Source organism: Sturnira hondurensis, unplaced genomic scaffold (assembly GCF_014824575.4).
Source record: "Sturnira hondurensis isolate 20B ecotype Veracruz unplaced genomic scaffold, ASM1482457v3 Scaffold0002840, whole genome shotgun sequence".
Lineage (NCBI taxonomy): Eukaryota > Metazoa > Chordata > Mammalia > Chiroptera > Phyllostomidae > Sturnira > Sturnira hondurensis.
In genome coordinates, this window is record NW_028075471.1 from 26,333,984 (window position 1) to 26,349,699 (window position 15,716).

The following is a 15,716-nucleotide window of genomic DNA, read 5'->3' on the forward strand; positions in this document are numbered from 1 at the left end:
CCGAGCAAGAAAGAGGTATGCTATGATTTTAGCCTCTTTACTATTCCACAGTTAGTATTTGCTCTCTCCCTCTCCAATTCTCACAGTGAGACTTTCAGAGTTGAAAGGAAACTTTCTTTTAAATGACTGAAATTCATTTTACCATGTTGTCCCCGAGCCTTCCCGCAGGTGGCCATCCAGGTCTTGCCTGCACATTTCTGGTGGTGGATAACGGCATTGGCTTCCTCAAGGGGCGGCCCAAGGTGTCTGGCTGAGGGTGCTCTGGCTTGGGCTGGCATCACCCACGGAGGGCTTGATTCCGCAGTGTTGGGCTCTCGGGCCTGCACGGGTGTGGTATACAATGTTCAGGTTGGGCTTTCTTTGGGAGACAGTACTGGCTGGAAGCCTCGGGGAGACAGCGAGCATTCTCCGTGTTTCTGGCATCTGATCCTGAGAAATTCCCCACCTCCCTGGTGCACCTGCCACATCCTAGCTCGTGCCTTGTCTTAAACCAGGCTGGAGAATGAGCCTCGGGGCATGTTGTCCCCTGGGTGCACCCAGGTGGGCCCCGGAGAGGTGTGGCTCCCATGAGGTCACCTCCTGAAAGCTGAGTGTGGTGCGTACTCTGGTGGCAGAAAATAAAACTGCCTACAAAATTCTGTTTTCAGTGCCAATGATTCTAACTGAGCACTGTGGAACCCTCACCTGGAGGTGAGGGTTGCCCTGTGCAGACGGACTGATTTGGGATCTGCTCGTGTCTGCTCTTTGTGCTTACCTTTAAGGCAACAGCCAGTGGGAACTAATAAATGATAAGACACCAACCTTAATAACCTTTAAAAAAATAGCTTTGTTGACATATAATCTACCCTCCCCCATACTGACCTTTTTAAAGTGTGCAACTCAGTGGTGGTCAGTATATTCTTAGATTGGTGAAACCATCACCACAGACCACTTCAGAGTGTTTTCATGGCTCAGGAGAGAAACTCTGCACGCATTAGCATCCGGTCTCCGTTCCCTCCATTCCCCCCCCCCCCACTTTGGAATCCCCTCACCTGCCTCCTGTCTCTGTGGGTGCGTCTATTCTGGACAGTTCATCCGTGGAGTCACACAACTTTGTGCCTGGATTCTGTCCCTTAGTTGGCTGTTTTCAGAGTTCTTCCTATCGCAGCAGCATGTGTCGATACTTCATTTCCTTTTATGGCTGAGTAACATTCCGTTGCCTGGGTTTGCCCCTTTGTGTTCATCCGTCCTTCAGGCCGCACACATGCCCGGCAGGTTGTTTCCACGTTTTGGCTATTGTGAATAATGTCTCTATAACGTTCAGGTACAATTGTTGTGTGCACATGTATTTTCAATTGGGTAAATGTTAGTAGAATTACTGGGTCATAGCTCTTTAAAAACCTTTAAAATGGCTTTTTTGCTTTGCTATTTTGCACCCTGTGTTCCCGTTCTTTGGATGTATATTCATTTCCTCTGTGCCGACTGTTGTCTGTGACTTGATATAAAGTTAGCACATCTGGTACCCAGTTTAAAGTTATTTGTAGGAATAATTAAAAATGATTCAAGTGAGGCTAAACAGACCTAAGGATGCTTATATAGTCTCCACCAAGTCATATTCACCTTGTTCTCTTCTGTGCCCAGCTTTGATGGGAAGATTTACAAAGATTTTTTTTCTTTTCCAGAATCGCAATGAAATAAAAAATGGCACTATCCTTCGATTAACTACGTCTCCGGTAAGTTGATCTTCATTTATAGCTTCCTGTTGAACGCTTTGCTCTCCTGTCCCTCCTCATGTGATTATGGATATTAATATTTGAAAATGACTTCGGTGCAAAATAGGAGGTTTCTGGAATGTCCTCACGTGCAGCTTCTAGGCCATCAGGAATGTGCTTTCCTATACTTCCCATCACAGACGAGAGAGCCTGTGCTCCAGGTGAAGTGCAGGTAAACTGACTGTACGGGTCGGGTAGGTGGTCGTCTCCGCACTTCTCATGTCACGGCTGGGCCGGCTCAGCTCCCCCGATGGGTCTTACCCACCTGCCCGCACGCCTGCCTCCCGCCATGAGAGCAAAGTCACACAACAAACAAGCAAAACCAGAGACAGCCTGTTAATTTCCCACCAAGTCAGTGTGTGTGCATGTACAGGTGTGAGTGTGTGTACGTGTGCACCCATGTGCATGTGTGAAAGAGAGGGCTTAAGCATTTTTCCAGTCCGGTCAGTTATTATAACAGTTCATGCAAATGTAGCTTGAGAGATATATTGGTACTTACGCTGTCTCACTGACGGCTGATTCTGGATTGAATGTTTTGGAGATCTTCCGAATGAAAGCTGCCGCACGGAGGGCGGGAGAGTTCCGACCAGTGACGACAGGGCTCATCTTCGTGTTTCTCACTGGCTTGTAGATGCTTTAGGTAGTGCCGTTCGCATGTTTAAACTGTATTATTTCACAGAGCGTTTTCTTGCTTTCCTAAAAAATAATCTGCATGAAATACACCAAGTGTTACTATTTTCACTCTGCATATGTGATGAAAACTGTGTCTAACTCTCATTTTCAGTTTCTACTGAAGCCATGTGGTGGGCTAAAAATAAATTTGAAAATTGGGTAAAGCATCTGGCTAAAATTAAATTGTGGGTACTGTAACTACCACAAATTCTTCTTGCTGAAAATTATATTAGAGGCTTAAAAACGCCTGAACATTCTGCCCAGTAACATCTTGAACCTGAACGCAGTGATGAGCGCACCAGCATGCAGTGCTGGACGTGGCCGGCCTCTCTTGCCATGCCTTCTTTCCCACTTCATGGCAATTACAGTTTATACTCATTTTCCAGTGGCTCTATGATGAGCTGAGACATTTTTGTTGGACTTGGCACTGGTCTTCTCACTTGAGTCAGCAAGAATTAATGTTAATTTGACCTTCAGAGACCATGGTTTCTCTGGGTTTTTGTAGTTCCCATTTATCTTGCTGGGCCTCCTCCTTTGCTTGCTGGTCAGAAAGAGCACGTCTCGTGTTTTGTTTCATTGGAGAAGTAGGCTTCGTTTTTAATTTTTATTTTTTAAATCTAGGCCTTCTGCCAGAAGGTCTAGAAGGCCCAAAAGAAGTCAGTTCTCTCTCTCTCTCTCTCTCTTTATGGCCATGTGTTTATGACCAAAATTTCCCCAGTGCTGAGCCGCTCCTTGAGACAAGGCTCGGCATGTGGCGGAGGGAAGTCAGTTGGCACCCTGGAAGCGTGTACACTGATGATGGTGTGGCTCTGTCCAGCACAGCGGGTTTGTCCTGTGCAGGCAGTGACCTCCACGGTCCCAGCGTGCAGAGGCACAGATATGACAGCTCGTGCTCAGGGAGGATTTATAAGATGAAGTCCACCTGCAAAAGACTGGCTCCCATTTTCTAGAGAGCAGTGGACCCCACACTGGAACCCAGAGAGGAACTTGAGAACGCGATGTCCGGGCCCTTTGTGAGAAGCTGGGTCGTGGTGTCCCCTTCAGGGACCTGCGTTTGAAGGAAGCGCTTGACGGTCGGCTGGAGCCGGCCGCTGTGTCTGGATGTGGGAATTGCAGTGGAAGCCAGATATTTTGGATTTGCAAACTTCACTTGTTTCTGGTAGATTATATGTTTCATTATTTTGTGTTTAACTGAAAAATATGGTTCAGCATATGCTAACTCTTTCACTTTCTACATGTGCACTAAAAATATGTTTACGAAAATGGTCTCCATCAAATTTGCTAGGGAGTGTTAGAGAGGCTTGGAGAAGCCAGCATTGGTGTTGTATGGGCTTTTACAGCCCCTCATCTACCGTAGCTGAACTCTCTCTGCAGCCAGATGAGAATGCTCATGCACCCACGTGTGTGCACACACCCCTACATGCATACATGCACCCAGACACACACCCACACACACACGCATCTGCTCTTGTTTTAGATTCTGTGCAGCTGTGCTGAGTTTTACCTCCACTCAGTTAAAGGTGGCGTTTTTGTTGATTTTTGTTGATGAATATGTTTTCTGTCTTCCTCTGTCACAGACAACCCTTTCTGGATTGTTTCTGGCAAAATAGGAGATTGATAAGAAAAAAATCTAAAAAAAGAGCAGCATTGTTACTCTTATAAAAGCCCTTCCACTCGGCTGATGGTCCTCCTTTGCATTGAACAGCTCAGACAGTCACTGGAGCGGCCATGTGCACACCTGTGTTGTTCAGGCATCATATCTCTGCCTGTGTCCCCACCATCACGGACATACAGCCATGGGCATGCCCAGAAGTGGGTGAGATGTGTGTGTGCACACAGAGTTTGGGGAGCTTCTGGTGCTGCAGCTAGGTGGTGTTTTCTTCTCCTGGCCTGGCAGTAACAGTTGTGCAGATGGCCCCAGAGGTCACAGGCCGCCTGGAGCTGAGTGTAGATAAAATTTGGCTACTGCGCTAGTAGAAGAAACATGGGGTTGCCAGACCGTTGGGCTTACTTCCCTGAAATTTTGTTGTAAAAAGTCCTCCCAATGAATCTGTTTGTGGTCTTGCCCTATGAGAAGCCTGTCCACGTGCAGTACAAAACCTCAAGGACAAAAAGGTTGATAAAGTTTTATGTTTGGAAAGAATTCCAGAAGCAGAGTCAAAACCAGCACACCGTTGGCAAAAATAGCAAAAATCAATTGGTATTATACATGATAAATAGAGGGCTAATTCCTCAGCTTGCAGGGATTATAAATAAATAAGCAAACTTAACCCAAAACGGATGGTGGAAATGGATAAGGGAAAATGATCTATAGGTTTCTCTACATCAGTCTCTCTCTATCTCTGTTGATCTATCTGTCTATATATCTATTTATCCTGGCAAGCCAAGCCAGGATAAATATAAATATAAGTATATATGTAGATCTATAGCTATAGATAATAGATGTATATATATGTCTATACTATAGATCCTAGGTATATATATAGAGAGAGATCTATAGCTGTCCTATATACATGAAAGAAGAAACTCAATCTCTCTCCTAAAAGAGATGGAAATCTACCCTCCTCAGTGATAAAGGTGTGAGGCAAGATGCTACGGTCTTGAGAGTATGGACTGGAACAGCCTCTTAGAGGGGCATTGTAGCTGTTTCCTCCCAAGTTCAACGTGCATGTGTCTTTTCCTGACAGTTGTACTGCTGGGGATTTATCCAATAGACAGACTCTTCAGGACACACACCGCCCCCCCCCTCCATCCACACAAGGCTGTGTGCACCGTTATTATTAGCAATCAAAAACTGGGATCCTGGTAACTGTCAGTTGACACTAGTTAAGTCCATTAGGTCATATCCAAGTGACAGAACCATGCCTAGCAGTAGCAATAGTGTGGCATGTGCTGCCTTCAGACATCACCAAGTATCAAGTGCAAAGGCAGGTTGCAGACCCTTCTTCCTGCACAGAGCGAAGCCAGTTAGGTGTGTGGAGAGGAGGTGCTTGAAATGCCGAATACAGGATAAATTCATTCTCAAGGGACAACTTTACAATGGTGAATATTGTGTGTATTTTATTTTATAACTACTTGTAGTACTTACATATTTTTATACCATGTGCTGCTATTATTTTTAATTAAATAGACACAAATATCATAAGGCCACCCTAGTGTATAAGAGATGAGTCATAATGTTCTATGTTAAAAATATTTCAGTATTCCACACTGTTCAATTTTCAGAGCCCTTTATGTGTGACCCGAATTCTTCTTGCTCATCATTTTGGCCATGTGGACGTTGTAAATAGAAAAGGCCAACAAATACCTACTATTGCTTTGTCATCTCTGCGCGTAATCCTCCCTTAACTGCTCTCTCTCCTTCCAGGACCAGTATTAGAGGCACCCCCGCTGGAGGGCCGGTCACACTGGTTTGGGGGACTAGTTACTCTGGCAGAAAGCAAAATGACGTTATCTCAGTCACTCTGTGGTTTCCGGTTATCAGAGGCTCTTAACAAAAAGACCATTAACAGTTTTAAAAACAGTTTTTCTTTATGGACTTGAGAAACTATACAAGGGTTGTAAGTATCTGAAGGTCTATTTCTGGCCATTGTTCTATGAGCCTGAGTTAGAGAGAAGCAGCCAGGAGAGGTGTGTAGGCAGAGGAGGGACAAGATCCCTCTGGCCGCTGCCCAAGAGCAGAACGCCAGGGCGGACAGGGGACAGGTTAGGGCTTTGTCACAGCAGGAGGTGGGGAGTGTGGGCTGCGGTGGGGCAGGGAGGGTTGCAGGAGGGTGTGGAGGGAGAGCCCCTGGGACTTCCTGTGGAAGGATGTGGCTCGAGTGTGCCTGGTGTTTGCTCAAGGTGAATGGTGGTGCTGCTGATGGGATAGGAGGTTGGGGAGTGGGCAGTGAAGGGTGTGAGATGCTGTTACGTGTCCAGGAGGACATGTCAACCAGGCAGTCAGGTGTGTCTGCTGGACAGCCACCATCACGTGTGTGATGGGCTGGGTGAGGTCCTGGGAGGGAGGTGGAGCCCTGGGCACACTGCCGGATTTAGACGGGGAGGCAGCCAAGAAGCCCAGAGAAGAAAGTGTTCCAAAGGGGAGGGAGACAGGAGGTGCGTTGAAGGCTGCAGAGAGGGTGGGAAAGGTTAGATGAGGGAAGTGACCCCTGGACCTGCCGCCTGAAGATACTAATAACATCCTGGGGACCCCCCACTCCCCAGTGTATGGGTGAGGATGGACGCATCACTGGGGTGGGAGGAGAAAGGGGGCAACTGGACCCAGTCTGCATTGCAGAGCCGTGGCTGAGCCATGCAGTGAGGGCATGGCTGGAGGGGAATTGGGTCAACGGAAGTTCATACACTTCTGTTTGTCTTTTTGTGACGGGAACTATTGGAGGTTTCTGCAGCTGGAAATGACCTGCTGCAGAGAGAAAACCCAATGATACAGAACGAAGGGGGAGACTTTAGAAGGGGGGTACTTGAGAAGGCAAGGGGGGCAGGGATAGGGAACAGCGGGAAGGGTTGACCTTTGTAGGAAGCGGGGAACCAGGTAATGGTGCCAGGAAGAGGCAGACAGGTGTCGGGGGCTGTACTCTTGGCAGTGGGATAATGAAGGGACCTCCTGGCTGATTGCTTAGATTTCCTCAGTAAAATGCAAGGCAAGATCCCTGGTGTGGGGGCTGCAGGGGTGGGGTAGGGAAGTTTAAGGGGAGAAGAAAAGGTGTGGAGGAGTCATTTGGAGGGACATTGCAAGCATCCAGGAAAGGGAAGTTCGGCAGCTGGGCAATGTTGAGTGCACCTTTGAAAGTATCTGTGAAACTTGGCCACTGAGGACCTTTTAGATGACGTCTTAATGGCAGTCACGTGCCTAGACCCACCCTGCAAACTCCTTGGGGATAATTTTACCCTGATTTTCAAGAACACTGGGGAGGAGGAAGGCGGGTTTCTGAGCAGCTGTTTGAATGGCTCAGAATGAACCATGTTTTGTGTTCTAAAAACAACACCAGAAAATAACTTACATTCTGACATTATCACCCACACAACTACTAGACTCTTCTCACTTGTGCTGACTACTTGAAAAATCAGAGCTAAGGCTGTTTTCTTTTTTAATAATGTTGATCCCTCCCCCAATGTGACAATATTGCAGCATCATGGAAAACTTGAAAAGCGAAGCTTGCCACAGAGAAAATTATGCAGACCATTAGAATTCATAAATAACCACAGGTCCTATCTTGATTTGTTTCTTTTGGTCATTTGGTGCAAATATATGTATATATATGTGCATATGTATTTCTGTATTTATTCATTCATTTAGTGGAATTTTTTTGAACTCTTAGTAAATGCCAGGTACTGTTCTAGGGACTGGGAATAAAGTGGGGAGCAAGTCTGACAAATTCCTTCTCCTGTCCACACGCACCCCTGCCCACAAACAGTAAAATCTGTCTGCATCGTGGGGATGTGCCCAGTGCTATTTCGCACTCCCCGAGTTTCCTTTTTAATTCCACGTGGTAGTTCATCGGTGACACATACGAGTTATTTAACCATTATCCTACTGTTGAACGTGGCGTCTGCTTCCAGTGTTTGAATCCGTAAGCTATTTTAAGTGCCCAGAGGTGGCACACATCTGTCTCTGAGAGTGAAATGCACCCTTTCAGTCACGGGACTACATCACTGGGCGGGCTCCTCCTGGGGGCTGCTCAGGAAACCGTAGGCTGTGTGCCCCTCCGGTCGGCCCTGCTTCCCCCTCCCCCTTCGCCCACCAACCACAGACCCACTCTCGTCCCCTCCAACACGCCAGGCCTGCGCCTCCTGTTATTCCTTTGTGCTAACCCTGCCCACTGCCCAGGAATCCATTCACTTCATGTGGAATCTCAAGAACAAAACAAAATGGAAACAGACTGGAAGACACGGAACGGAATGATGGTTGCTGGTGGGAGGGGTGGGGGGCTGCGTGAGAAAGGTGAAGGGATGAAGAAGTACAGATCAGCAGTAACAGCGTAGTCACGGGGCTGGAAAGTTATAGCACAGGGGGTACAGTCAATAGTATTTATATAACTGTGTGGTGCCAGGTGGGTACTGGGCTTATTGGGAAGAATCACTTTGTAAGGTACATACGTGTCTAACTACTAGACTGTACACCTGAAATGAATACAAAATAATGTTGAATGTCAGCTGTAACTGAAAAATAAAAATATACGCTGGTAAACATATAAATAAAACATAAATCCTGCCACTAAAAAAAAAATGAAATCCAGCTTCCTCCTCCTCAGTGCGGTTGGCTTCTGATCGACCAGCTCTGTGCTGAAATGTCATTTCCTTGGGCTGCTCACCCCGGAAAACTGCTCTTTCTTAAAAAGCCACCCCCCCCTCTCTGTCACATTCCCAGTTTCAGGTTTTGCTATAAATCTCCTCTGTGTTTAGTTCTTACTGTTACCTTGTTTCATTGCTTGCTCCCCCCACCCCTGCACCCCTGTAGGGTATAAGCCCCAGGGTGGCGGGCACAGGACTGCCGTGTCGGTGGCTCTGTCCCCCCCACACAGAACAGCGTATCACGCAGGGCACACCTTCCAGAAAAGCTCTTCCATCAGGAGTGAGGATTCTGTCTGGTTTTGTAGGGGCCGGGCTTGGGAATGGGCAACCGTAGGCTTGTCTGGATAGAGCCCAAGTAAAATTCTCCGCAGTGTAATTTTTGGCCATACCTGATGCCAAAAAAGTGCATTTTCCTTACCAACACCCAGTATTTTCATAAGAAAACTTTTTTCTTCCCGTGTTAATTTTTATGATAAGAGTTCTATATCCAGATTATTTAGAAATGAGAGAAGGTAAAAAAGAAAACATTTCTGGTTCCAACTATAGAACTATTGTCTTCAAAATGTCCCAGAAGTTGGATGTAATGTTTTGATGGGGGCTCATGTCTGGGGGACTGACTCCAATTTGGCACCTGTTCTCAGGAGACTCTGTGATGAGGGTTCCTGCCCACCTGAGAAATGATCTGTGACTCTGGGGGCTGGAGGGCATCTCAGACGTGACCTCATCACTGTCCCTCCGTGGGCCAAGGGGGAAAACAAGGCCAAGAGAGGTTAGGGGGAGTTTGGTGAGGTGGCTGTGCTGATCAGTAGCAGAGCTGGTTAAAGCCCCACATTCTCGAGCTGCGTTCGGGGAGTTACTCACCACCAGCCACCAGCTGCCCATAACCCTCCCATCTGGCAAGTGATGCATCCCCTCCAGGTTTGCTTGTGTCTCAAAAGCAAGAGGAAAATTCACCCGACAGCAAACACTGCGGGAACTCTGTGCTTTTATGAAAAGTTTACTCCTTAGTTTATGTCCCCCAGGGAGAGGAGTAATAACTGGCTTGAAGGAGAACAGCACAACATAGTTCACCTGGCAGGACGCCCTCTGGGCCTATCCATGGGGTCGCAGAGGGCGAGCTTTCATTCTTCTCTATGGCTGAGTCACACTCCATTGAATATCTGTACCACATCTTCTTTATCAACCTGTACACTGATGGGCACTGGCAGCTTCCACGTCTTGGTGATTGTAAAAACTGTAAATACCGCTGTGGTGAGCATAGGGGTGCACGTCTATTCGATTTGGTGTGTTGGATTCCTTCAGATAGATACCTAGGGGTGGAATTGCTGGATTCTCTTTGTAATGTATGTGAATGTCTAATTGCCATGTTATACACCTGACACTAATATGATATTGTATGTCAATTATAAATAAAAAATAACTTTAAAAAGTTTTTAAAGAAAGGACACCATTGTGCAAACAGGGCAGGTGGTTCCCAGGCAATGGGTTGAGCACAGGAGAGGGCGGATGGCTCCCCAGGAACTTCTCCGCCCTGGTGTCTGGGAACTGACCATCGCAGAGGGACACCATGTGGAGGACGCTTTTACCACTGTGGGATGTGGCTCCCTGGCTGAGACCCTGGCGGTCGTCGGGGTGTTACTGCAGTGTGTGACTGTCTTGGAGGAATGTTTCTGGGTTCCAGGCGGCAGCCTGTTAGTGGTCCTGTGGTTTGGGACTTCCGTCTTCATTCCTCTACTGTGACACTTGTCCTCTTCAGGACTCTGTTGTCATCTCTGGGCACGCCTCTGACTTTAGATGAACAAATTTTGAATGTTTAAGCAGGCAACATTTCAAACGCACAGAAGTGGAAAGAATGCTGTAGTAAACCTCTTCTACCTGGACCCCACCATTAGTGGTTTACTCTTTTGATTTCTTAGCAAATATTTCTTCTGAGACCTAGGCACTTTCTAAAAGGGCAAGTAGATCGCCTTTTTGGTGCAGTCAGCCAGGATGGGCAGTTGTGCTGCCGCTGGGGACACGTGATAATGAGGAGACAGAATCAGAGCCCCGTGCCCAGTGGGGCTGGGCTGTATGTCCCAATGTGACCAGGAGATGGGAGGCGGGGATAGTGGTTTAGAACAGTACTCTGCATGTGATTCCGGACCAGCAGCAGCACTTGGGAGCTCGCTACACATACGACTTCAGGGACCCCACCTGAGGCCCCCAGAACCCAAGGCTCTAGGTGAGGCCCAGGGCTCCGTGTTTTGAGAAGCCCACCAGGTGGCTCTGATCATGCAGCAGTTTGAGACCTACTGCTTTCCAGCCCGTTGTCCAGAGTCCAGAGGCCCAGGTTCTATCTTAGCTCCAGAGCTGCAAGCTGTGTGACCTTGGGCAAATGACTTAACTTCTCTGAACTTCTGTGGCCTTTGTGAAATGATGATGAAGGCACCCACCTGCTAGGGCTGTTGTGCAGGTTACATGGACTCCTCCATAAAGATCTTTACAGTCGTGGCTCGTGGAGAGCGCTAGGTGCCTGGGTGCTGTTTCCAGCTTTGATAGTAACAGCACCAAACAATGGTAGTTAACACTGATGATGACAGTGAATCACTTTGGGTACTGATTGTCATCATGACTGAAGTGAATGCGACTTCCTGCTTGAAGAAAAATGTGGTTTTCTAGGAATTTAAAGTGATTTGCTTGGGTTAAGTATTGTATGTTAGCACTAATGCTGTACATCCATTTGATAGTTGTAGAGAATAGTATATCCTTGAACAATTTAAAAAGGTAAAGTGATTCTCGCTCAGCTCTCTTTTGTGCCTCTTTAAAATACAGGAGTTAGAGTTTGAGCAGTTTGTCAGATAACTGAGGATCGTTGAATGAATGAGTAGGGAGGGTTCTCTTTCTCTCCTTTCTTTTCTAACTTCTGATACAAAATGTCGGTTTTGGTTATAATGCACGGCAGACCAGTCTGTCTTTGACCCAGTGACAGGGGAGTGCGGCTCACTTGTCTTGGTCCCGAAAGCATGGCCTTGCATCCATTCCTGTTGCATTCCTTTCTGTCCTCGGGGCTACCAACAGCGAAGGGGCAGCCGGGCGTGGAGGGAGGGGCCGTGGCTGCGGAGCCTGTCTGGGTGGAGCCCCTTTGCCCCCAGGACCTGTGCAGATCCCCTTTCTCCACCGAGCAGCCTTCACTTGGTTACAGTTCGCACAGGGCCCCTCAGATATTTCTATTCAGTTTCTGTTCAGGAGAGGAACCTCATGGTGGGGCTCAAACAGGCATCTTCCCCCATCTCTGAAGCGCAGTGTCATTTCAGAGGAAGAAAGCGAGCCCCTGAGAGGGGGAATATGAGGAAGGCAGAGTGCTTCGGCCATCAAAAGTTTGAGTTCAAGAATAAAGACAACAGATGTGGACTTATTTCTATTAAGCAAAAAAACAAAAAAACAGGCAGGAACACTGAATCATTTTTTCTTCTGGCCGCTTGGCCTGACTGAAAGACAGAGAGGAAAACCTTTCCTAGGAGGAAAGAGAGAGAGAGACGACAAGTTCTTATCCAGAAGTTCAGCTCGCCCGGTGTATTTCCATCCCCTCCTGCCCCGCCTGCACGAGCCAACTGCCAATGCCTCGAAAAGCAGCCTAGTTCTAGGCGAAGCTACTGATTTGGTTCCCTAATTATTTTGTTAGAAATTTGTTCAGTCAGTAGCAGATGTATGGGAAACACATGTTGTCAGAAAGTGAGGTTTGGAAGCGTCATTGTGTTGTGCCGGGAGATTGTCAGTGGCCCAGAAAGATTTTGGGGTGTCTAATGACGCTGTCGAGCACCGTGTGTAGGCAGTTACCACTCAGAGTACTGGCGGAACTGGTGAACACACTGTATAAATTTGCGTAATTGCTTAACTAAGCAAAAAGCTTTCTGTCGTGTACAGATAAAAATTTGACTTAAAAGGTAAACACGTTCCCCAGTTTCCCCCCCTCACTGCTACGCCTGTTCTGTTTCTGGGGAAAGCTCTTTTCTGCGAGAGATGGAAATCTGGGCCCAGCGAAAGAAGGCGACTGACTCATTCCCACGGTGAATGACCAGATGTGGCCTGAAGGTGGAGTCGCTGTGGCTGGAAGCCTGCCATGGGGCTGTGTGCACGTTGTCTCGTGCCTTGGGCCTCTGTGTCCTTGCTTCTGGTCGGGGTGAGACACTAATTTTCCTTGTTGTGGTTTCCTCCGTTTTTGCCTTGGGAAGGCCCAGAACGCCCAGCAGATCCACGAACGCATCCAGTCGTCCAGTATGGACTCCAAGCTGGAAGCCCTGAAGGACTTGGCCAGCCTGTCCCGGGACGTCACCTTTGCCCAGGAGTTCATCAACCTGGACGGCATCTTCCTCCTCACGCAGATGGTGGAGAGCGGCACGGAGTAAGTTCCTCTCACCCGGACTCCAGCCTGTCCTGCCCTTTCTATCATGCTGGGTATTTGTTCCTTCCCTCACATTGAAGTTTCTGGTTTTAAAGACCAGAAATCAGCTAGATTTGGGAAAAATAAAGAAAGGGTTTTCTGGTCATGTCTGGGGAGAGGGTTTGCCATTTGAATATCGCTATATAGTCTACCCACCAATGAACCAGAATCTAAGACCAGGTTATTCTGTAAGATGACCTGACATTTCAGATTTGTGAGGAAAAAGATGAGGTCATTATCTCCCAGGGCTTTTCCAACACTAAAATAATAATCCTACAAAATAGAAAGCCCTTATATCCCTCATCTATCCACAAGAAAAATGTCTTCTCTCTGACTCAGTTAAACAAATTGAGAATGACTTTTTACAGTCTCAAAGTCTTAAACCAGGTCAAAAACAGCATCCCTGAAGTCAGTTTTTAAAAATCAACATTCGAATGATGAAGTGCACGACCTTAATTACCTAAAATTAAATGCAGTAAACATTTATCTAATGCTTACTGTGCAAAAGAGTCAAACTTGGGAATATTTAAAAAGATGTGAGACTTGCCATCCGAAAATTTATGGAGGCAGACACCAGCGCAGGTTGAGTTCCTTCCGAGGGCTTAGGGTCTGGAGGTAAGGCCAGCTACACCTGGAGCCCTACAGACAGGGCATTAGTAGTGGACCTTGAAGGAGTTCAGTCCCAAGATAAGCAAGAAAGAGCCAGGCATTTCAACCGGCCGGGCTCACCTTCCCAGGGAAGGCTTTGGTGCTCCGGCGGATGGGGGAGTGTCTGAAGCTAGTTGGGTGTGGCCCTTACTTGTGTGGACAGAAAACCCCCTGGACCACTGGCTGCCAGGCAGGGCCACTGGACATGGCCCATTCCCACAGGGTCAGCGCCACCACCATGGGCTGTTAGAGCATGTGGGTTTGAGCAGGCGAAGGTGCTGACTCAGTTAGTTACACATTAATATGCTAACTTAATGATGGGCAGAATTGGGTAGACATTCAGAAAGGGTATCTGTGAAGGTTGGGGTTTAAACCTGGGTCCCTTAAATCTCTCTTCAGTACCTGGCAACTCAAATAAGTGGATGACTGCATGTTGGAGTCGTCTCATCTCCCTCCCTCTCTTCCTTCCTGCCTCCTCCTACACTGGGTATTATTTAGCCTCTGCACTTGGCACCAGTGAAAGATTCTTTTTTTTTCCTTATGGAAAGAGAGGATGTTTTATAGCAACAAGAAATCTCCCATATAAGAATGTTCTGTAGTTTGGAGGGGAGGGTCCTACCTCACAGACAAGTAGAGACAATAGTTGAGAGGGAATGAGGACGATTAACAAATCTCAGGGCACTGGCAAGCAGGTGCGGGCATCTGCCAAGGGTCAGCTATGGGCAGGCATCATTTATTTTTTGATGGAGGCTAAAATATGGCTCATGACATTTTTGGCGAACATCAGCTGGGAGTGGGCCCGGAAACTTGCGTCCTGGGCAGTACCAGGACTGGAAGGGGTTCCTATGAACTGGAGCTGGAGCTTGAGATGGCTGGAGGCAAACTGAGAAGGTTGTGAGGGATCCAAGTGGCCTGATGAAGGGAAAGGACACGGGGACTCTGTGCCTGTGTTGGGAGCTCCAGGCCAAGACCCCAGGTGGCACATGTCTGAGCTCTCCTTCCTTGCTGCTGGTGATGACACCTTCGCTGGGTGTCCAGCTTCTCCCTGGGAACCGTGCTCCTGGCCAGATGTGGGGCCCTGCAGGGCTCTGCCTCGGTCACGTGGCGACACGTTTCCCCCGAAAGTCAAAATGTTCCCCCGTTCATGGGTTTATCAAAGTCCCCGCCATGGAGGCACAGCATCAAACGCAATGTCCCTGGTGCAGTTGTCACGCAACCTGCTTACGTGGGGCAGTTCTGCCACAAACACCGAGGTGTCCAGGAGCTGCAGCTTTCCGAATTCGGAACACTGTTGTGACCGTCGGTATGAATTTACTGCAATTGCCATGGCGATTCCAGGTACAAAGGCAAACATACGTAAGGCTGAGGTCCCTGTGAAGTGCACCCCACATTAAGGGCTGGGACACTGTGCCCTGGAACCTCTCGAGGCTTGCCATCACGCATTCTGACATTTTTCACCACATTAGTTTGCTATGGCCGCCGACACACAACGCCGCAGACTGGGTGGCTTCCACAGTGGCTGTTTATCGTCTTACAGTCCGGGGGTGTCACCGGGGTTGGTTTCCTCCACCGTCCCTCTCCTGGGTTTCTAGGTGGCTGCCTCCCTCCTGGGTCCTCATGTGGTCTTTCCTCTGTCTGCAGGGAAACTTAATGTCTCAGTGTGTCCATATTTTCTCTCCTTATCAGGTCAGATTGGGTTGGGACACACCCTTACGGCTTACTTTCACTTTATCACCTCTTTGGAGGTTCTCTCGCCAAATACTGTCCCATCCTAAAATAGTGGGGGTCAGGGACTCATTATATGAATTTTGAGGGGCACCTAATTGAGTCCAGAACACTCATCAAAGGGACAACACCTATTTTGCTTAAAAAGAAAGTTGCTCTGTATTTGTCTTTTGACATTATTACTTTTTGTCTGTGCCACTGCCTCG

General features: G+C 47.8%; 1 protein-coding gene across 2 annotated transcripts in view; it reads left to right on the plus strand.

The window, feature by feature from the left end:
- Positions 1 to 15,716, plus strand: part of ELMO1 (engulfment and cell motility 1) — a 476,071-nt gene that overhangs the window by 151,523 nt on the left and 308,832 nt on the right. For both annotated transcript variants that reach the window (XM_037041133.1, XM_037041135.1), the window contains exons 5-6: positions 1,662 to 1,712; positions 12,929 to 13,098. In XM_037041133.1, the coding sequence (XP_036897028.1) occupies positions 1,662 to 1,712; positions 12,929 to 13,098 (221 nt within the window). The remainder of the gene's footprint in view (positions 1 to 1,661; positions 1,713 to 12,928; positions 13,099 to 15,716) is intronic.